The following is a 23,851-nucleotide window of genomic DNA, read 5'->3' as shown; positions in this document are numbered from 1 at the left end:
CTACCCCTGCAGCTATGTCTGCCAGACGTCTGTCATGGGGGTGGGAACAGCAGCCCTCCACCCCCCGCACGCCCCAGCGGCGCAACCAGGCAGTAGCGGGGCTGCCCGAGCCCCCCGAGCCCCCCAGGTCCCCGAGAACCCTGAGCCCCACCATGCGCCAGGCCCTTCCGCCCCTGCAAGCAGCCCAAGCAGGCCGATTAATCAGCATCGTCAACGAAAGGAAAAAACAAACCCACAGAAGTTAGGAAGAGAGAGGGACTTACCGTTTGCCGCGACCCCCAGGCTGGCGGAGCCACTTTTAACTAAGAATGAATTAGGGACAAACTCTTCCTCAGAGTCTGAGTCCGGGGTTGGCTGGGCCACACCGTTGCCTAGCAACCGCCTCTGGCTCTCATTGGCCGGAGGGGAAGGGGGCGGGGAGGGGGACTGCTCAATAGGGGTTGATGAAGCGGACGAACAATGCAAGGGAGCACCTGCGAACCACAAACACAAACACAGACAGAAAAAAAAAATAATGAAAATTGGTTTTGAGGCACACGGGGAGGGGGAGGAAGCAAAATAAAACACGCATCAACAGGGGGAGGGGGTTCCCAACACAGGGCGATCTACTGCACACGTGGCCCGGGGGCGGGCCTGATGCCTCCTTAAAGTTGGTGCAAACTCCTTCTGAAGAGCTGGCCTCGTGCAGACGTCTGTATGCTTGCAAAGAAGACGTCCCTCAAAAACACTTGGGAAGCCCTTCCTGCTTTGCCTGTTCTCTGAGAGAGGTCTGAAAATCTGGGGTCTCGTCCTGGTGGGGCTGTGTCATCTATCAAACAGCTGCCCGCCTCTGAGCTTCAGTGGCCTTGCTGGTAAAATGAGCAGCCGTACTGGGTGATCACTGAGCCCCTGCAAGCTGGCCATTCTGTGATGTCACCGAACTGAAATAATGTTCTTACTGGTGAGATTTTAATCCACGTGCCTGGAACAGGCTCTGGGCCTCATAAAAGGTAGAGGGAGAGCTGGAGAGAATGATCCAGAGCCCCCTCCACCGCTGGCATTCTAGGATTTCAACACACTAATCTTTTACTTTTCTAAGAATCTGACATTTTAAGATTTTTAAGTTCTGACATTCTCTGCAAACTTCTTAAGAGAGCAAGAAATCTAGCAGTCTTTTTCACTTCTGTATCCCCACAATCTAGCATAGTACCTGGCACATAGTAGGCACTATATAAATATTTGCTGAAGAGATGAATTCTAGGTGTCTAACAGACTGGGATTCTTAGTAGTCTCAGCAGACTAGGATTCTTAAGTTCTAATAGTCTCAGATGAAAAAACTGTATACTATTTAGGACACTAACACTGTGAATTCCAAGATGCACTAAGTTAGGATGTTTGACTGCAAGTTTCTAACATGTCAGGGTTCCATGATTCTAAAAATCCCAGCTTTCTATAGTTTTGTGAGCACACTCCCAACTCTTCAAAAGGAGGAGGTGATGGCCGGCCGGGGACAAGACCTTTGGGGGCAGACCATTTGCAGTCCTATCTGTGTCTGGGCTTTAGGCATGTGCAGTACATCATCTACAAGAGAGGGAACATAAGCACAGACACATAAAAGTATACAGTACAAGACAACGCATCCACTTGATAGCAAGGGCTACGTCTTTTTTCCCACCTTGGCTGACAGAAGGTTTAAAACATAATCAGATCCATCCAGTTTTTCAGAGGCTGAAACTTAGGAAACATAATGCAGCCCAGACACGTCATCATAAGATTTGCTAGAGCTCTATGGGGCAGGTGGCAAATAGAGCTGCTGATTGTTGAAAAAAAGCAAAGCAAAACAAAAAAGCTTTTTGCGGTCTGTCTACCAAGAGAAACTCACTCAGTTCAGTCACCAAATCTTGCAGGATTTTGCAGGTTCCGTGACTCTCATGTCAACCCTTGAGCCCAACCACATGTGACAACATTTTAGAGAGTTGCTGTGTATGTCATTTGGTTGGTTCATATTAGAAATTCAGTAAGAGCAAGTGAGGCAGCAGGGATCCACGATCGATCATGGTACAATCTCGGGGTAGCTTTTCCATCCGCGTTTTGGTTTACCTAAAAATCTGGGCTATGATTTACCTTAAAATCGTTCCAACCAGTGTTTCCAGTTCACCCTAGGGAGAGCCTTCCCTGACACCACTTACCACACAGCACTATAGGGATGATCATTCCTTTCTCTGAACTAACCTTTTTTTAGTTCTGTTATCATATTTGCCCTGCTGCATTTGTAGTTATCTGTAGTTCTCTCCTGTGTAAAAGCATATGGCACATTCTTGGGATACAGTACATTCTTGGAGTGGGCTTTGGAGTTCAACAGAATTGGGGTTTGCATCACACCATAGCCTCCTATTGGCTGTATGATCTTGGGTAGATTTCTTCCAGTTCCTGATTTATAAGTTGGGAACTCCTCCCCTTTTACAAAGTTATTATAAGGACTAAAGATACTATACTACACCAGCACACAGTATGCTTGAGGAAGCAGAATCCCAAGGTTAGTGCTTACCAAATGTTTATTAAATTGAATGAAACCACCCCACAAAGAACCCCATTCAAGATTTCCCTTCCTCTACAGTCCCAGTATTGGAAAGATTTTTGTCCGCCAGGCTGCATTTATTAAGCAATATACACTCGTTTCCTCATCTTTCATTAACCAAAGACATCTTCTAATCTCCAGTCAGAGCTTCTGATGAGCTTGAAATAACCAGTACCATACCATGCTGAGTTGTTAGAATTTCAGACAAAGGTTAAGAAACATGGTATGTTGTTCCAGGGTACTTGTTACAGCCTCTTCTTGAGTAGACCTGTCAAGCTTTATGAAATAAATAGTTCCCGAACTAAGTAAATTGTTCCATCACAAACTTCAGAGACCCTGGGCTAAGAAGAGCACAGTCCCTCCCAGTCCTCACGCGTTTCTTCTCCCTTCCATCCAATCTCCAGGCCTCACCCTGGGCCTCTGGGGTTGCTCTGAATATTCATAACTTAACATTCAAAGGACCTAACAAGGTGCCAGACCCTTGGTAGGCGCACAATGACCCACAAGGTTTCTGGGATGTACAGAAACTATTGGACACATGTTAATTTCCTTCCTCTTATTCATCAGCATCTTTTAATTTAAGTGGTCCCCAGCTGGGGGCACAAAACCATCTCCTGGGTGCAAGAAAATTCTAGAAGTATTTATCTTTTATGTCACCCTTTTCTAATATCTATTTTGTATATGTTTTATAATATATGTAATGCATTTGTGCTCAAAATACATGTAATAAAATGCACTGCTGTATCAATTCGGCATCTACAGAAGCAGGGCAGGTTGTATTAAAAGAATGGGCTCTGGAACCAGACCCTACATTTGAATTCTAGTTGCACTACTTGCTAGTTCCGTAGTAGTGACCTTGGGCAAGTTACTTCACCCTTTGTGACTCAATTTCCTCATCTATGTAATGGAGATCAAACAATAAAAAAGAATACCTACGTTACAGAGTTACTCTGAGGATTAAAGGAGTCAAAACAAGTAAAGTCTTGAGAACAGCGTGGCAGCCAGTAAACACCTAATAAACTTTAGATATTAGTATGCATAAATATGTATATATAAAGTGAGGGGCCCTACCTTTCTTTATCTTTTCTTTTCTTACAAGAGCAGCGTGCGACCGTGGAAGTATGGTGAACACTGTTTCATTCCAGAGACATTTCCTAAACACCCACCGAGCAGGCTAGAAGGTGAGGGATATATAAGCTGTGAGAGGCGCAGCCCCCAAGGAGCTGGTGGAAGGGGAGGGAGAGTGTCACATGCAGCTGTAAGCTAGGCAGAGGTGGGACCTGTCAGAACAGAAGATAGCCCAGTGTGAGGGGAGGATGGAGGGGGGGAGCTCACTTCAACTGGAGGAACCAAGGAAGGCTTTCTGGAGCCATAGAGGATTCCAGTGGGAAGAGATGAAGAGATGGGGTCTTGAGCATCCATGGCAGAGAGAGGAATACTCCGCCTCAGGCCCTCATCCTTCATCTGGTCTCAAGCAACCTGCCCACTATCACTTTACCTCTCAAGTCTCATGTGTTACCATTAACTTCTCACCAAGGGTGCTGAAACTTGCTGGCCTCCCCTCATTTCCACGCACTCACTGCTCTGTCTTCAGCTCAAGTTCACCGATTTGCACAACTTCAGGGCACCACTGGCATTGAATCTATCTGAATGGCACCCCCTGGAGCACAACTACAAAGTTTTGCCTCTGAGCTTTTGCACATGCTGTCCCTTTTGAGTGTCTCCTTTCCTGTTCCCCTTTCCTCATCACTACCACCCTGTGTGTCTCACTAGACTCCACTCAGCCTCTGGGCTTAACCTCATGATCATCACCTCCAGGGAGTCTTCCATGATGCCTCAAGCCTGAGTTTGGGTTCGGCACCCCTCTGGGGGCTCCTGCAGCTCCCTGTACTTTCCCTGTTGCAACACTTGCCACACTGCAGTGTATACTTGTCTGTGGCCACCCACTAGCCTGATTGGCTTGTCCATTACCATATTCTCCAGTGCCCAGCACAGTGTCGGGTACATAGAAAGCACTATAAATATTTGTTAAATGAAGAAAGGATGGAAGGAAGGTAGGAGGGAAGAGGAGGACCTTGATTATAGCACAAAAGGTCTATGTAAAGAGAGAAGTGGGAAATGAGTCTCTGAGTAGCAGGTTTAGGCCTTGAACACAAGGAAAAGGAAATCAGACCATAACTGGGGAGTTACGCAAGTTTTTAAAGCAGGAACGTGACAAGACCAGAGTTGTACTTTAGAAGGATCTGCCCTTGAAACTTAAGGCATCTGCTCAGCCACCCAGATCTCCTTTCTAATTGGCTCAGCTCAGCCAGGATGTTCAAAGTCCACATGATCTGGGCTTGCTTTTCAGGTGGGGCCCAGTTGCAGGTTCGTATAGGCAAAAAAGGATGTCCCATGCCATGGGATTAGGAAATTGGGGTTTGGGGTTGCCTTTCCATGTATCCTGTTCATCAGCTGAAGGGAACCTGGTATTGTAGAATTTTCCACTGTGTCAAAATGAGATGGGATGACTGGAATGTCTCACCTCAACAACCAAGGGGGCCAGTGAAGGGTAGAGGGGAGCCATGCAAGTTTCTTGAGAGGAGGTCTCTCTGAGCCTAGCTCGAGCTTATAGTAGATAAGGGTGGAGAAAGAAAAAAAACAAAGTGAGAAAGTGCAGACACCCCTGTGGTCGAGGGCTGGGTCTGGGGGAATAAACATTTGCAGAACCCCTTCTGGAAGCCAGGAACGGGGCCAGGTGTTTTACAAGATCTCTTCCTCACAAAAACAATGCACTGGAAAATCCATCCCCATTTCCGAGGTCAAGAAGTGGAGGCCAACATTTGCCTGTGGTCACAGGACCTGGGTGAGAACACGCACTGCAATGCTATGTCCATTGAGGTGTGTGAATTAAATTTATCAGCCCTGGTTTGGAGTAGGGAGGAGGAGATTCCTGTCCATCAACTGAATCACAGCTAAAGTGGAAAGACTACGGGATTCCTGTTGAGCAAACCAGGGGCCAAAGCCCAGGTTCATCCTGGCTATATGACCTTGGGTAAGTCACTTCACTTCTTTTAGTCTGTTTCCTCCTTTGAAAAATGATGTGTCAACAGCCACTGCAAAGAGCTTTTGAGGGGAGGCTGAGAGTATGCTTGCAAGAAACCTGGGAGTCTCAAGATGAGGGCTCAACCAACATGGATTCACCCTGCCATCCCTCCAGCTGTAGGTCTTTGAGAGTAAGAACAGCGTGATTTGGGGGAATAAATAACGACAGATCTGCAAGCCTGCCAATGACACCTTTATCAATATGCATCGCTTACCGACATCACATGAGAGGAAAAGTGTTAGGGAGATGGACAGGCTATATGAAAGGAACACATGACAAGGGAGTCCTGAGATCTACAGAAAGAGAAATTTCAGTCCCTCACACCTTTGTGTGCATTGATGGTAGCTTTCCTTAGCGTCTGAGATGTTACCTATAACTAGGGCAAGCTGGTGCTCAAGGAAGAGCCTCTAGCATTCTGGATTCTGAGTTGTCTCTGGAATACACCGTGAGACTAAAGTGTGAAGGGCTAGCTGATGGATAAGTTTATTACTCTGTCAAAGAAAAGAAGACCATTAACAAAATGCACTTTTTTACACTTTTCTCAGCAGTCCTGAGAAATCCATCTAAACGCCCAAATGGGACTTTACTGATCTCCATGAGATCCCATCTAGGCTCCAGTGGGGAAAGTCATGGCCTGCTCACACAGTGGGGAAGTGTGAGTCCTAGCTGTGAAACCAGAGCACGAGCTGTATGCTGCAGGGAGCCCCTGGGTTAGGGGAAGAGCCTCCTAATGACCTTTGAACCGGCAGCCCCACATTGTAGAAGCTTGTTATAAAATGCTTAGCATAGTGCCCAGTAAACGGCAATTACTCAGTAAACGATACCTAGAAAATACCAAAACAAAACCTGTAGACCTAAACAGGTAGCTCATCTCAATGGAACCCTGAGCTGATGGATTCCTCCTTCCGGTGAAGCCTGGCTGTGTTTCATCTCTTCAGTCTCCCTTCTAGAAATACTCTAGCCCCTCCACTTAAAACCAAATGCATTCGTTCTCTCCTCGTGAGCCAGCCTCATATCTATTTCCTCTTAACAGGGCAGCCAGTTGCTCCACTGAATAAGGAAAACCTTACTCAGTTCTGAGCAGAGGATGGGGCATTAAGGGAAACTTGGATCTCCTTCCGTTATGAAGGTCTGAGGCTGCTAGAGGACCAGGAACTCCACTGCAGGGATAGCATGTCCTGCTTCTGATGGCAGTGAGTGATGGTCCCGCCTGTAGCTGAAACAGCCCAGCCTGCCCAACAGGGACCACAGCTGCTCATCTCTGTGTCCTGGCCTGGCTCAGAGTCTCAGCTTAGAAAAGGTCTGCAGAACCAGTTCCCACCGTTATTTTAAATGGATTGAAATCCACTGTGGCAAGCATCTCAAAGGGCTGGAAATCTGAAGCTAGAGCACTAGAGGGACCGTTTGTTCTGCTTTGCCAGTGACAGCCCCAAATGACATCTGTTATCCTGCAATGATTAATCATAGTGCCCTGCCTTTACTCTAAAGATGTCCTGATTTGGACAATTATATGGCCACCCCATTTGAGGGCAGTATAGATTCAGTTCCCCATCAGAGGCTACAGTTTTGCTGCAACAGACTAGGGGTCAAAGGGTCTGGGTGCAGGTCAACAGTGCGAGGCCCTCTGGCCTCTCTGGCCCTCACATTCCCACTTGGGGAGTTGGAGCAGAATACTCTAAGGTTCTTTTGTGGTCCAACATTCTACAAGATAGGAGTAACAGTAGTACATACCTCAAGGGGCTGTTTTGAGGATTAAAGGAGACTGGGGGAAAAAAATGCAGGATAAAAACGATTCCATTTATAATGAAAAGTTAGGTCCTTTCAGTATAGTGAGTGCTCATAAGACATTTATAGACTAAATGAATTTGTATAAATGTATTCCTATACAGAAGACTGGCTGAAAAAAATCTTTAACGATGGTTATCACCGATATGGGCAATTTTTAATTTTTTAAATATGTCTACAAAATTCTCTACAATGAGCATATACAGTTATCTTTATAGTTTTAAAAATTATTTTTTAAAACTTCAGGAGAAAATGAAATAATAAATGTGACAATACCTGGCATCAAGTAGGTGCTAAAATAGATGTTGGTTTTAAATACAAACAAGATTCTATGCACTGATATTGGTAATATAATTTGCTATAGTTGATTTTTTAAAATGTGAAAAGCTTTTAATTGAGCAATTCCACTTCTAGGAATTTACCCAAGAACACAATTATGACTTTTCAGAAGATTTATTTATAAGGGTATTCATCACAACATTGTTTGTAATAGTCAAAAGTAAAATTTAAAAAAAATGTTAAAGAGGAAAAACATCCTTTATGTTAAAAAGTGACTAATTATGTAAATTAAGGCATATCAGTAGAATGTTAATATGTAGACATTATAAGCCATGTTTGTAAAGAATGTTTAAGGACCTGGGAAATAGGATATTTAAAAAGCATGGGGCAAAACTGTATAAAAAATAACTGTGACATTTGTTTGAGAGTGTGTGTGTGTGTGTGTGTGTGTGTGTGTGTGTAATTAACAAAAATGTTAATGCCTGTTACCTTAGGACAGAATTATGAATAAATTTTAATTATTTTTTATTTTTTTTTATATTTTCTAATTCTTTCAAGGAACAAATGTGATAATAAGATTTAAAAAAAAAGTTATTTTAAAAAGAAGAAAACACACACACAGAAAGAAGCAAAGACAGCAGCTTCTGCTTTGTGTCCCTCATGGGATGAGCCTGGCAGAACCACAGCCTCCTGGGTCCAAAGTCGCCTTCTTTTCCAGCCCATTAAATCTTTGTGGGTCTTACTCCCCAAGCAGGGCAGCTCCCACTAAGTCAACTCTCCTCGACAGTGGTTATTTTCAGAAGCAGGTCTGGGGCCATCTGTCTCTGTGACTTATGTTGGGAAAATAGTCTCTGGAAAACAGGACACAGTAAATTTCTCAGGCTCAGCTCATTTGATCTCCAGCTCTCCTCCTCACAGGTTTCTCAGGGCCAGGTTTTTTTTTTTTTGGTTTTGGTTATTTTAAGCATTCACCAGGAAAGGAACTCTGCTTTCACCTGCCCGCCTGGAGAAGCCCAGTGACTGGTGTACCTTCCACATCAACACTGAATAAAGAGTGACTTAGGTCTCTCTGGTCTTCACACAAGGATGACTTATCCGCTGCCCGCTAGTTTGTTTGATACAGGTATATTAAATGAGGACATTCACTGATTTTTTTGTAATACCAGCTTTATTGAGATATAAATACATACCACACAAGTCACCCATGTAAAGTGTACAATTCAATGGCATTTAGTATATTCACAGAGTAGTGCAACCATCACAATAAATTTTAGAATATCTCCATCACCCCAAAAAGAAACCACACAGTCGTTAACAGTCACTCCCCATTTCCTTCCAACCCTCTGCAGCCCTGGACAATCACTAATCTACTTTCTGTCTCTACAGATTTGCCTATTCTGGACATTTTATATAAATGGAATTATATAATATGTGCTCTTTTGTGACTGTCTTCTTTTACTGAATATAATGTTTTCAAGGTTCATCTATGTTGTAACACAGATCAGGATGACATCTCATTTTATTGCTGAATGACATTGCATGGTACAGATGTACTGTATTTTATTTATCTGTTCTTCAGTTGATGGAGACTTGGGCTGTTTCCACTTTTTGGCTCTTCCAAATAATGCTGCTACAAACATTTGCGTACAAGTTTTTGTGTGGACATACGCTTTCATTTCTCTCAGTATACGGCTAAGAGTGGACTTGCTGGAGTGTACGGTAACTGTGTTCGACCTCTTGAGGAACTGCTGGATCATTTTCCAAAGCGGCTGCACCATTTTACATTCCCATCTGTCATGTTTGAGGGTTCCAATTTCTCCATATCCTTGCCAATACTTGTTATTGTCCGTCCTTTTGATTATAGCCAGCCTAGCAGGTGTGAAGTGGCATCTCATTGTGGTTTTTGAGTTGCATTTCCTAATGGCTAACAATGTTGAGCATCTTCTCATGTGCTTATTGGCCATTTGTATGTCTTCTTTGGAGAAATGTCTATTCAGATCACTTGCCCGTGTGTAAATTGAGTTATTTGTCTTTTTTTATTATTGAGTGGCAGGCATTGATTTTTTCATCAAATATTTATTTTGTGCCTACCTTGTGCCAGGCACTGTTGTAAGCATCACTGATAGGCAAGGAAGACAGAGCCTTGCCCTCAGAAGCATACATTCTAGTGGAGGAGGGAATCAATACACAAGTAAGCAAATAACTAGGTAGAGCAAGATCAGGTGATGAGAGATGCTATGAAGAAAAGTTTAATGCAATAAGAGGTTAGGCGTGATGGGGTGGGTGTGTTGTTTTAAGTAAGGTGGTCAGGGAAGGCCTCTCTGAGGAGGTGACATTTAAGCAGAGACCTGAAGTAAGTAAACGAGTGAGCTACACAAACATCTGGGGGAAGAGGTTTCCAGGCAGAGTGCCCAGCAACTGCAAAGTCCGGGCAGTAGAAGCAAGTTCATTTGAGAGACAGCAAGGAAGCTAGTACAGCTGGAGGAGTATAAGGAGGAGAGTGCTGAGAAATCAACCTTGAGAGGTGGCCAGGGGGCCAGATCACAGATGTGCATATTGCAAACAAAGGCCACTGTGCATATGTGTTCTTATTAGTGAGTTCCCTGAGGGCAGGGACTGGTTTTATTTATCTCCATATGTTCACAGCCCACCCAATGATTTCATATATAGTGGGTACCCAGTACATACTGGAATCTATTTTAACTTATTGAGCTACTAATAAAACAATGCCCACATGTGAATCGTATTTACTCTACAGTTTACAGAAAATGTTCTGTAAAATGTTCTTATTTGATCCTTACCATATCCAAGTGAGGTAATGACCATCACCCCCATTTTACAGATAGAAAAACTGAGTCTAGGAGAGGCAATAGGACTAGTGCAGGGACATACAACTGGTAAGGGGCTAAGTGGGACTCTGACCCAGGGGAGGGGCAGCAGTAAGATATGAATTTAAAACTGGTTCTTGTGGTTTCAGGTAGGTTGCTTCCTCTTTTAGAGCTCTGGGATCTTCAGGATCTGGGCCTACCTTCTAGGGGTCCTGTGAAGAGTATATAATAAAAGCATGCATGTCTGGGGCCTACCATGGGCCCATGGGCCCGGCATACAGTAAGTGCTGAACAGTGGCAGCTCTTCCCCAGCTTCCCTTTATGACCAGTCCTAGCTATACATACACTCAGGCAGGGTCTTCGTGTGAGGCCTTGACTGGGTACTGGAGACAGAGAGCTAAGACCAGCCCTTCCCCTAGAGGGGAGCCCAGTCTCATGGGTGAAGGAAACAAATGCATTATTTAATGTGAGAGAGACAGCGATGCCGGTGGAGGGGGGTGGGTGGTGAGGGAGGTGCTGAGGGGCAGGGCAGGGGAAATGGGAGACCCATGGAGCTCTGATTATCAGCTGCGACCCCAGATTTCTCCCAGGTGCTGTTAACCTTTTCCAAGAGCTGCCTCCAAAGGGATTTAAGATGGTCCACCCAGGCCGCTGGAGGCTCAGATCAGCCTGACGGAGAGGCCACCTTCTGTGGGATGTCGGGGAGAGGGAAGGCACAGGGCAAGGCGGATTATCTCTGTCTGTCAAAATCTGCTGGCAAACATGATCAAGGAGCCACTGAAATTTATGGTGGGCCTCAAACAATCTGTGGTCACAGAGCGTTCTGTTGAACAGGAAGAGGCTTCAGTTTGCATTTTTGCAGTGAGATTTGACTAAGAAAGTGCCTCCCAAGAGCTGTTCCCAAAATCACTGGGTTAAAAGAAATACACACACACACACACACATATAATACATAGTTCCCTCTCCCAGATTCAACTTACACAGCTGCAAAATTCCAGGCCCTCAGACACAGGAAGAGCACAACTTGATTGCCAAGCCCCACCTCTACTCAGACACTGAGGGAAGGGTGGAGGTATTAAAGAGGAAAGAGATAGGGAGCTGGGGAGAAAAAAGGGCCAAGTTGCTGGAAGGAGGGGAGGGCACTGATCTTAACTGGGCAACTGCTGTGTGTGCAGCATTGTGGAAGCTTTATATATACATCATCTTACCCAACCCTCACACCCCCTGTGAAGGTGTTAGGCTCTCTCCAGCTGACAGATGCAGAATTTGAGGTTCAAAGAGAGACTGTTCAAGGTCACCCAGCTGGTGGGCACCAGGCTGGGTTCTGGGCCTTGTTCTGTCAGACTCTAAGCCCATATTTGTGCCACTAATATAATCTGAATGAAGGGTTTACTTCCTTCATCTCTCATCAGCCATGGGAACAGGACTATACGTTTAAAGAAGTTAAACAATTTTCTCAAAGCCCCAGGGCTAGTGAGTATGGAGCTGGGATTCCAACTCAGGCCAGCCACCTGAGCCCACGGCCAGAGTTATTCCTAGAAACTCACTCTGTCTTTCAGAGTCTTAGATGAAGGTCAAGGATTAGTGTAATCAATGAACTGGGCAAAGATTAACCCGGAAAAAAAAAAAAACTCCATATAAAATAAAGCCAGAATTGTATATTTACCGTTTGTGCAGTTTTCCAAATATCCGTTATATTTCAACAAAAGGTTTTAAAAAATATCAGAAGGCCCTGTGGTGTGAATGTAAGCATATAGTGAGAGAATTTTCCTTAAATAGTTTCCTCCCATAAATGCCCTGATTCTAAACAGCTTTCTTGAGCTTACTCACTGTGCCAAAGCCTCCTTCCCATCAGGTTTCCACAGAACTTTTTGAAACTTTTTTGGGAAAGCACAAATGTAGTAAAGGCCAAGCTTTCCAGAAATTTCTCTACTCCCACTCCAGGAAATCGTGAAAAATCAAGGAAAGCAGTCAGGGGGAGACAGTGCACAAGTAAAGAGATGGCTGCCTAAACCTGCTCCCAAGCAGCTGGGTCTCCCTGAATTTCCCCAGAGAGAGGCTCTCAAAGCCAGGGGCCCTGTAGGAGGTTTTGGGCAAAAACTGGAAGAAAAACAGGGTTGTTTTTTTTTTTTTTTTTTTTTTTTTTTGGCTGCATTGGGTCTTCGTTGCTGCGTGTGGGCTTTCTCTAGTTGCAGAGAGCTGGGGTTACTCTTCCTTGCGGTGCGTGGGCTTCTCATTGCGGCGGCTTGTCTTGTTGGGGAGCACGGGTTCTACCGGCGTGGGCTTCAGTAGTTGTGGTGCACGGGCTTAGTTGCTCCACGGCACGTGGGATCTTCCAGGACCAGGGCTCGAACCCGTGTCCCCTGCATCGGCAGGCAGATTCTTAACTACTGCATCACAAGGGAAGTCCCAAAATGGGGTTGTTTTTTTATCCCAAACTATACTCTGTACAGAAAGGAGCTTTTGAGATGGTAAGGGAAGGGAAAGGAATAAACATCTACCAAATGCTGTCTTGTGTGTTGAGTGCTGCACTAAGCACTTTACACACGTTTCCAACATACCCTTCAGAGCAAGTGTCACTCACTCCCTCCACAAATCACTGAGGTCCCCCACCCCCATGTCAAGTTCTCTGCTAGGAGCTGGGGACACCAAGAGAAACAGAATCATGTGAAGTGCCTGTCTTCGGCAGCTCCAAGTTTCCTTGGGCTGCTGTAACCAAGTGCCACAAACTGAGTATCTTTAAACAACAGAAATTTATGGCTTCACAGTCCTAGAGGCTAGAAGTCCAAAATCAAAGTGTTGGCAGAGTCATGCTCCCTTGAAACCTGCAGAGGAATCATTCTCTGGCTCCTCCTAGCTTCTCGTAGTTTGCTGGCCATCTTGCTGTTCCTTGGTTTGCAGCTGGATCACGCCAACCTCTGCCTTCGATGTCACAGGGCCTTGTCCCGTCTCTGTCCTCACATGGCTGTCTTCTTAGAAGGACACCAGTGATACTGGATTAGGAAGGAGCCCACTCTACTCCAGTATGACCTCATCTTGACTAATTACATCTGCAATGACCACTATTTCCAAATAAGGTCACATTCTGAGGTACTAGGTGTTAGGACTCGACTATATCTTTTATTCTTTTGGAGGGGGTGCAATTCAACTCATAACGCTGTCCTTGTTTTCAAGATGAATAAGGTGAGGCACAGAGAGGCCAAGTGACTTACTCAAGGTGTACAGGTAGTAAATCCCAAGTCCAGGTCTGAGTCCAGAGCCCGTATTCTGTCTACCATACCACCCTGTCCTGCTAGCGTGGGGTTTCCTCAGCTGGTGGTCATTTTTATCAGAGGAGATTTTGCATACATCATCACATTTTGTCCTTGTGACACCTCTGCGAGGTAGGTACTATTATTCCCATTTTACTGACAAAGGAAAGGAGCTCCAGAAAGACTGGGAGTCACTCAGTTTGCAAGAGGAGGAGCAGGACTGAACCCAAGTAGGTTAGACCCTGTACCCAGGCTTTGGCTGCAGCCACACCAAGATCAATGGCCCCTTGGTGGGGGACTGGACGCCAGAAATGGAGTGAGAAATCAACACAAGTAGGTCATGGAAAGCCCCATCTCCAAGGCTGCCCCGGGGAAGGACAGGCACCCTGACGGAGGGTGCTGGATTGGAAAAGAAAGAGGTTGGCTGGGTTTGTTTCTTTTAACCGAAAAGGCTCATCTGGAGAGGGAAGAATTTGTATTTTGGAAGCTAAAGACGTTCAATATTTTGAGCCCAGGAGTTCAGATCTCCCCTAACTCCTTGGTGAGCAGAGTCTGATCCCCGCCGGCAAGTGGGATTTCTTGCTTACTGGAGGGGAGGGCCCTGGGCAACGCTCGAGTATAAATCTTCTCGGGCGTTTCTTGGGCAGAGCCAGGGGAGCAGCATCCCTATGACTTTAACGTAGGCACACATGGACTGCCTTTGCCTCAGATTTCACATGGTTTGGGGAAATGAGAGGAGAGAGAGGTGCCTGCAGGGTAGGGAAGACATTGAGAATGTTCCTACATGCCAGGTCCACAGAGTCCAGTGGTCTGTGAGGCTGGGTGATGGGTTGTGTGTAATTTGTCACAGGTCCCTGGGCTAGTCCGGGGAGGAGAGTGCCACCCTCTTGGGGAAGAAGGCCAAGCATCCTTCTGGAGTGTCCTGACAACTAGATCCTGCCCCAGTTCTCAGCAACCCCAGGGGACTCCAACCAGCACCCCCATGGAGCTGGGGAGGGGAATCAGATTGGGTTCTATCTGCCTTTGAGAAGTTTCCAGTTTAGTGGCCGAGCAAACCCTGAATGGGCAATTATCCCACAGTGCTGGGAGAATGGGAACACAAAGAGCAGGCCCTTGATTAACGCAGCATGGGGCACAGTGGCACTTTCCTGCAGGAAGCGATGTTTAAGCAGAAGCCTAAAGGTGAACCAGGAGTTGGCCAGACGAAGGTGGCATTGTGGGTGTGTGCTTGTGAGTGGTGTGTGCACGTGTGTGTATGTGTTTCGGGGGTGGGGGGGCTGGTTTTAGTGTCCTAGGCAGAGAGAAATGCACGTGCGGGGGCCCAAGGTAGGGAACTGCAAGTATTAACGGCGGGTATGTGTGGAGGAGAGGTGGGGAAGTGGTAGAGAGAGGAATGAGAGAAGCAGGGTTCTGGTGCTATAGAGGCCTCCGGTAGACTCCAGGGCCGGCCCCTACTCCCTGGGTTCTCAGCCCAGCAGTGGTGAGCAACTAGGCTGGGCCACCTGAATTAAGTCACCCAACTTCTCTGGGTCTCTAGCTGAAAATTCCCATGGTTACACAGGTGGCCTTCTAAGCGCTCGTAGAGCCCCAATAATACAAACTAGCCAGACTGACTTACGTGATTCCGCTTAATCCTCATATCTGCTCTCTGAGTTTCTCTTTATTACCCCCATTTAGCAGAGGGGAGCTGAGAAGTTCAAAGAAGGTTAAGTGACTACATTCTGTAAGTCTCTGATTTTCTGAAAGAAACTGCCCTCAGGCTTTCTGCCTGAATAACTGAGTCTTTTGCTCTCAGAGGAATTTTATGCAGGAGAGAGATAACTCGCTAATAACGCCAATGATAACAATAGCTACCACTGATTGGGAACTTTCCCTCTGCCAGATATCATAGCAAGCTGTGTATAGACATGCATCCATTTTAATCCTCACAACAAGCTTACCCTCATTAGAGACGAGGAGACTTGGACTTACAGTGGTCAATCCAGTTGGCCAAGGTCACTGGGCTGACTGGGAATGGGAGAGCCAGGAGGTGGCCCCAGGTGGCCAACTGCAGCCACAGCCTGAGCTCCTAATCACTTCTCTTAAAAGGAGCAAAGTCTTCTAGCCCAAACTGTGGGTTTACACATGAGGAAACTGAGACCTGGAGAGGTGACAGAATGAGCCCAAGGTCCACAATAAGGTGCAGCAGAGGGTGGTTTTGTGCCATTAATATCAGTGATAGTAACAGGAATGAGAGGCAGCCTAACAGAGAGGGTGGAAAATGGACTCTGAAGCCAACTGTCTGAGTTCGAATCCCAGTTCCACCACTTAGTAGTGGCAGAAGCCTGGGCATGACCTTAAGTTCCCCGAGGCTCAGTTTCTTTCTCTGTAGAATAGGGACGATGATATACCTACCTCACAGGGTCGCGTGGGGATTAAAGAGCTGGGTCATGAAAGCACCTGGCATAACGTAAGCTCTCTATCAGCACCTGCTGTTGTCATTGACTCACAACCTGCTCTGTGCTCGATGCACTTTACCTGTAATTCTCACAGCAACTGTAGAGAGGGGTTATCATCCTCATGGTACAGATGGGGGAACAAGTCTAGAGAAATTAAATAACATGCCCGACCTTACACGGCATGGAAGCTGTAGACGCTGGGTTGGAAGCCACGTCTGTCTGACGCCCAAGTCCATGTCATATCCCATAATAACCCCTCCCCATGCATCCAGCCTTGCCAAGAGCACGGGCATCCATCACCTCATCACTACGAAGTATCGGCCCTTTTTAAAATGCTGATAATTGTCATATCTCTATGGCAGTTGTGTACGCGCACGTGTGTGTGTGTGTGTGTGAGGTTTTGATGAACAAGAAAGCACAACCACAAGCAGGATGGATGGTTCCATCCAAGTACCATCGATTATCCTACAATAGAATTAAAATTATTCTACAAGGATAACAACAATTCATCCTGCTTGCAGAGTCTTTTAGGGCTCAGAAAACTCTTTCACGTCTATTATCTCATTGCACCCCCGATAATCGCCCTGGAGGGAGGGGAGGAGAGTTAATTGTATAATTTTCCATTTGTAGCAGCCACTCTTTGTTGCCTACCAACATCAATGGCCCTTGCTAACAGAATCCTGACTTGTTCGGCTAGCCATGCCTTCGAGATGTGTCGGGTCATGGATCCTGACTTTGATAAATCGCAACAGTCCTGTTGCTCTTGGGGGAATGTGAACCACTGTCCAATCAGATAGGAGGAGAGGTCTCGGGGTTCCCCGGACATTGTGCCATCCGGACACAATGCCTGAGGCTGCCGTAGCTGAAGCCAAGAAGGTAAACCTGAGCTCTGATGAGCAGGCCTGGAGTCGCACCACCTCCGGACTTCTTGCTAAGTGAGATAATAAATGTTGAAGTTAATAGTGATCGTTCAAGCCAGTTTGAGGTGGGGTTTTGTATAAGGCATCCTCAGATTTCCTACTTCACTGTAGACAAGTCTTCATAAACATTCATTCCTACTACTTGTGCTTTTCCCTCTTAGCCATGCCCTGTGCTAAGTACTTTATGAACTTCACTTAATCCTCACGATAACTCCGAGTGGTAGGTGTTACTGTTTCCACGTTACAGTTGGCCTGGTCCCAGCTCAGGCAGCTGGTGTGAGGTCTCCCAAATCCCAAAGCCCATACTCTCAGGACGCTGCTCTGCTACTCTCACCGGGTGGCCAGCAAACTGTAGCTCAGTTCCCTCTCACCAACGATGAGCAGCTCCTGCAGGCTCTGTCCCTGGGCCAGGACTCGCCAAAGGGAAGGCTGAAGGACCCTCTTCCCAAGAAGCTGGGGAAGGCGGCTGCATAATGGTTCTGCTGCTGCTTCCTCAGCTAGTGAGTAGGATGACAATACCTGCCCTGCAGACAGGTTGAGGGGCTGGGAGTGGGTGGTGCCCTCGGTCTCCCTCCAAGGACACGCCACTTTCCTTAATGGACAATGATCCCTGGATCCCCTGTTTGGCAAGTACTGCGTGTCGGACATTGGGAACCAGTGGCAAGCAAACAGGGGCCCCCCCCTGCTCTCTTGAATTTCTTGTCTAATGAGGCAAACATGCTTGGAGGCCTCGTCTCATGTTACCCCAGGCCCTCTGAGGGCTGTAGCCTCTTCTGAAAACTGGTGGTTAGAGTCGCCCTCTTCTCAGGGATGACGCCAGAGTCCAACGTCCCACCCCCTGGGCTCCTGTTTCCTGTCTGCTTCTGTGACTGACAAGTGATGACACCCCTGCTGCAAGCCTTGACTTCCTCTCAGAGGGTCCCCCGCCGCCAGTCCAGGCAAGAGTCACTGTGCCTCAGGTGGGCAAGCTGGATGCTGCCCCTCCAGCCCTCCTCACACCCTCCCTGGGCCTGCCACCCTGGGATGCTCTCACACTCCCTGGAGACTTGCCTCTCCTGGCTGACAGTGTCCCACACCCAGCTGCAACGCCCAACAATCCAGCCAGGCCCTGGCTAACGCACTTCCCTCGGAGGGGCTTATCCAAAGGCCGACAGATGGCTCTCCATGTCAGAAATTATTTCCTGATGCCCAGCTGAGGCATCCCAGGCCCTGCATCACCTGCTGGTGGTAAGTCCCTGCTTTTCCTGCTCTTTGGAATCTCTGCTGGTGCTACCCGTCGTCAGCTAAACTGCCCTCCTCCGTGCTTCTGATTTGCTCTTTTTTACATCTGCTGTCTGTTCAACAACACATTACTGATGCCTACTGTGTGCCAGGCCCTGTTCCAGGCACCGGGGACACAGATGGATGGCACAGCTCTGCCTGCAGGGAGTTCACAGTCTAACTGGGGATGCTGAAGAGCAATGTGTATGTGCTGGAGACCGAGGGCCTCCTGAAGGTGGGGAGAGGCCTGGCCTGCCTTGTTCCGAGCCTGGCAGAGGGGAGGCATTCCACTCACAGATTGTTTCTTGAGCCAAGCGATGAATCAGGATAAAAGGCAAGCTCTGCTCAGCCTCTGTCCCGGGTAATTTCCGATCACAGTGGGAGAGTGGGGGAGGGGATGGGGTGGCAGCTGAGGGCAGGGAGTCAGGGGCCCTGGCTTTCAGGCTCAGCCTGTCACTAACTTTCTCTACCTCTGAGCAAACTGCCAGCCTAACCAGAACTTGGTTTTCTCAGTTATAAAGTGGGAGGCCTCAGAGAATGTTCTAGAAGAAGTGGCTGGTCATCCATCTGTCAGGGATCATGGGGAAGGGATTCCAGCAATGGGAAGGAGAGAAGAAGTGGGCCGGGACGAAGTCCCCAAGCCCTCCTGACTCTGGGTTCTCTGCACCGCTCTGGGCCTCAGGTTTCTCATCTGGAAAACAAGGGGCTCGGGCTTCGGAATCAGACGGATTTAAGTTCAGCCCCATCTCTGCCTCTTGCTTTGTGATCTCTAATAAGTTACGTCAACTCCCTGAGCCTTAATTTCCTCAGATGCAAAATGGGGATTTGCAACATCTGCCTTGTTATATTGGTATGAGGCTTAGAATATTATAAATGATGCCTGGCACAGTATTTGGCACAGAGTAAATATCAAGTTTAAATGTTAATTCCTCCTCCTCTGAGGGGCGAGATGCCCTTGAGAGTACTTCAGAAGGAAAATTCTGGTGACACAGTTTCTCACCTGACTTGTTAGTGGGATGAGGGGTGCAGATTGCGTCTGTCTCTTAGGATCAGAGTCTCCTGGCTGGACCGGACCTTGAAAATCAACAACTGTCCACCCCCTTCCTGTATCTGCCCTCCCAGATCCAATGCCTGAATCTCCTCCAAGACAAGGATGCTGCTGACATACCTCCCGGTACAAGGAGCTCACTACTCACTCCAGAGGCAGGCTGTTCCCGTCTGATTCAGCTCTGACTGCCATAAAATTCTTCCTTCTAATGAGGCAAAGAGTGCTGCTGTTGCTTCTTCTACTATCACGAGTCATAACTAACACAGGCATAATTCAGACAGATTGTGGGTTCAGTTCCAGACCAAGGCAATAAAGTGAATATCGCGATAACGCGAGTCACACGAATTTTTTGGTTTCCCAGTGCATATAAAAGTTGTTTATACTACACTGTAATCCATTAAGTGCACGACAGCATTATGTCTAAAAAAATGTACATATCTTAATTAAAAAATACTTTATTGCTGAAAAATCCTAACCATCCTTTCAGCCTTCAGCCAGTCGTAATCTTTTTGCAATAGTAACATCAAAGATCATGGATCACAGATCACCAAAACAAATATAATAATGAAAAAGTTTGAAATACTGGGGAATCACCAAAACATGACACAGAGACACAAAGTGAGCAAACGCTGTTGGAAAAACGGCGCCAAAAGACCTGCTCGATGCAGGGTCGCCACAAATCTTCAATCTGTGGAAAACACAACCGTGAAGCACAATAAAACAGAGTGCAACAAAATGAGGTACGCCTGTAACGGCACAGTGATCAAGAACACAGACTCCAGAGCTCCTAGCCATTTAAAATTTTAAATTTAAAAAACTTTAGTTTTAATTAATTAAAATTAAACAAAAAATCCAGCTGCTCAGTCACAGGAGCCACATTTTGAATGTTTCCTAGCCCCACTGAACATCTCTCCTCTAGGGCCAGACAGTCAGGGATAGGATCCTGGCTCTGCTACTGACTAGCCTTGTGATCTTACTCAAGTCCCTTAGCTTCTTTATGCCTCAGTTTCCTCATCTGTAAAATGAGATGAAAATGGGATAAAAATGGTGCTTGCTTCACAGGGCTTCTGCGAGAACTAAATGAATGAAAATGTGGAAAGTGCTTAGAAACACACTGGTTTTACGAGTGTTTGCTTGTTAACAGAAACGTCACTGGTTTGATACCCACTCTGTGCCAAGCCCCGTACTAGACATTTGCTGTAGACATGTCAGACACACATTTTTTTCCACACTCAAATGAGTTTTTTCACAAGCCCAAAGATAAACTGCTGGGTTAAAGAACATGAATATTTGACATTTTACAAAGATAGTGTGGAATCACCTTCCAAAAGAGGAGGTACAAATTTTACACTTTCACCAATAACATACATGTTTCTCCATAACCTGAGCAACCCTGGATAGTCTTACACTTTTTAACCCTTGCTTATCTGATAGACGTAAAATATCTTAAAGTCATTTTCATATTCATTACTTTATTAGTGAGTTTGAGCATTTTTCCAAGTTGATCAGATATTTGTATTAATGTATCTGTGAATTGATGTACATGTCTGCATTTTTTCTTTTTGGGTTGTTGACTTTTTCTGTTTATTGATTCTAAGGCTTTCTGTATGTTAAAAAGATAAATGTATTTTCTAAAATGCAAATATTTTCCCACTTTCCTTTGACAAAATGCTCATGTTGTCGTTTTCTTGTCTCGCAGAAATGCTTAACTTCTATTCTTCATTCTTTTTCTTTATGGCTTCTGGCTTCGGTGAAGATCAGCCTACTTCCCAAACTGTCATCAGGTCTCCCCGGGGCTCCCTAGAGATCTGAGGACCAGCGAGGAAGCTCATACAGACAAAAGAGGGGCACTGCCCCACGCTATCCTGCGTGCACCCAGGGGACCTGCCACATTTGACGGACCCTGTCCTTTCAAGTCCCCAGTCTCCCTCTAGGATGCATCAGGAGAAGGATACAATCCTTGCATAAAATTTGATTCTCATTTTGAATTCACAAGGAGCAGCTCTCTCTTTTCTTCTGGGCTCTTTGCCCTCCTGAAATGGAAGTGCAGGAATGTTGAGGCAGACAGAATGTGATGAGAGTTTTCAGTTTTGCTAGACCACCCAGTGAAGCCACTAGTAAACTCCTGACCCACAAAATCTGTGTGAAATAATAAATGTTGTTGTTGCTGTTTTAAGCGGCTAAATTTGAAGGTAATTTGTTACATAGCAGGTGAAAACTAATACATACGGGCCATTTGGATTAAATGGTGAGCAGCCCTCACAGATGAGCTTGAATCTTAAAGGATTCACAAGGCCACTCATCTTTGCCCCGCCTGAGGGCTAAGATTCAGGTGGCTGCTTCTCAACGCAGAGCCTGGTTTTTAGTTGTTCTGTGGTCTTCGTGATTCCCTTTAACTTTTTCTTTTTGTGCTATATCCACACAGCAAAGGCCCAGACCTGAGCTATTGCGTTCTTTAGCTGCATCCCCTAGGATGCAGGGGATCTTCTAGGCCTGAATACTGTCAAATCTTACAAAGAAGAAATAAAAATCTGCAACTTGTTTATTAATAAATTAGCCCTATTGAACCCCATAGCTTATCAACAGCTGTGTTTGATACCAACTCTCTTCGTTAGAATATTAATCATTAGTGCCAAGATTTGCCTGATTCTGTTAACATTAACCAGAGGGAACGTTTTGATTAGGACTTAGCATTGAAAGACTGTGGAAGAATCACAGGACACAGGAAAGCACCTAGAAATAGTTTTGGCCCAGTTCTTCTGTCCCTAGGCAGATGTTTTAACTATGTTTGAATACATCTAGAGTGAGAGACTCTCACAATATCCTTCGGTAGCAAATTCTGCTTTCTACTTTTTGTTTAATCTTAATTATCAAATAAGTCCCTTTCCATCCCACGAACATTTCCCCTGCTTTCATTTCAGCTCCTTTGCTCTTGCTTCATCTTCTGAGAACACGAAGAACGAGTGTTAAGAACTCTCTTTAGAGAAGGCCTTCTATAGATTCACAGAGAGTAATTAAACCGCAGCTCAGCCTTCTCATCTGCAGGCTCAGGCGCTCCAGTGCCTTCGCGCTAACCTCACCGGTTAGTGAGGTTCCCGCGCCCCACGGAGGGCCCTCCCTGACTGCTCCCTCCCTTCCAAGCTGCAGTGCTTCAGAAATGCAGCCTTGGCCCAGCGCAGAGCGTAAATATGGTTTCCCTCTTCTGCCTCCTTTATGGGATCACCGTGTCAGTTTAGAACTTATTTTCAGGGTTTTAGACCGGAGATGTGTTAGAGGTATAGATGTCATTTTGTCCCACCCCTGAATATTATAGCCGAGGAAAGTATGGCCCAAAGAGGTCTCTCAAGGTCACGGAGTGACAGAGTGGCTGAGCTGAGTCTGGGACCCAGGGATCCTGACTTCCCATCACGTGCCCTTCTGGTCTCTCCTGCTTGGTTTGGCCTCATCTGGGTGTGTGCTCCCACCTGTGCTGGATCTGTACCCTCTCAGTACCACTGTCAACAACGGGACTTTGCAGCTGGTCCTGACAACGATCTCCACTGCAGCACTGTTTGTCACAGTGAAGACATGGAAACAACCGGGGCCCTCTATTCCATGGAATATTCTGAGGCTGTTAAAAAGAATGAGGAAGATCTAAATGTGCTTGCTAGGGAGTGATCTACCAGATATATTATTCAGTGGAAAAACAGACCAGCACCAACTTGCAGAACAGCACATAGAGTATATGATTCCACATGTATTTGGAAAGGGTATACACACATGTGATTCTGCATAGAAATTTCTAGAAAGATACACTAAAACTCTTAACGACAGGATGGGGTTGATGGTAAAGACTTTTACTTTTCATTTCATACCCTTTAGCACTGTTTGAATTTTTAACCACGTGGCTTTATTACTTTTATAATAAAAATAGTACAAATGTTTAAAACGTTAATGTTGAGGACTTTCGTTTTTCACTTGTCACACGTCTCTGGTGTTTGACTTTTTCAACTACCATGTATTAGTTGTGTAATTACAAAAAAGATATTAAAAATAAATGCACATTAAAAATAATGCTTCGGGGCTTCCCTGGTGGCGCAGTGGTTGAGAATCTGCCTGCTAATGCAGGGGACACGGGTTCGAGCCCTGGTCTGGGAGGATCCCACATGCCGCGGAGCGGCTGGGCCCGTGAGCCATGGCCACTGAGCCTGCGCGTCTGGAGCCTGTGCTCCGCAACAAGAGAGGCCGCGATACTGAGAGGCCCGCGTGCCACGATGAAGAGTGGCCCCCACTTGCCACAACTGGAGAAAGCCCTCGCACAGAAACGAAGACCCAACACAGCAAAAATAAATAAATAAATAAACTCCGACCCCCAACATCTTCTTTAAAAAAATAAAATAAATAAAATAATGCTTCATATC

At 46.1% G+C, this 23,851-nt stretch overlaps 1 protein-coding gene across 1 annotated transcript in view; it reads right to left on the bottom strand.

Annotated features, from left to right (window-relative positions):
• TENM4 (teneurin transmembrane protein 4) overlaps nucleotides 1-23,851 on the bottom strand; it is a 758,990-nt gene that overhangs the window by 304,265 nt on the left and 430,874 nt on the right. Inside the window, exon 7 of the mRNA XM_055091504.1 lies at nucleotides 264-473. Within this exon, the coding sequence (XP_054947479.1) occupies nucleotides 264-473 (210 nt within the window). The remainder of the gene's footprint in view (nucleotides 1-263; nucleotides 474-23,851) is intronic.

This window comes from Physeter macrocephalus, chromosome 16 (assembly GCF_002837175.3).
Source record: "Physeter macrocephalus isolate SW-GA chromosome 16, ASM283717v5, whole genome shotgun sequence".
Taxonomy (NCBI): Eukaryota; Metazoa; Chordata; class Mammalia; order Artiodactyla; family Physeteridae; genus Physeter; species Physeter macrocephalus.
The sequence above is the reverse complement of the archived record's forward strand: the minus strand, read 5'-3'. Positions and strand labels throughout refer to the sequence as shown.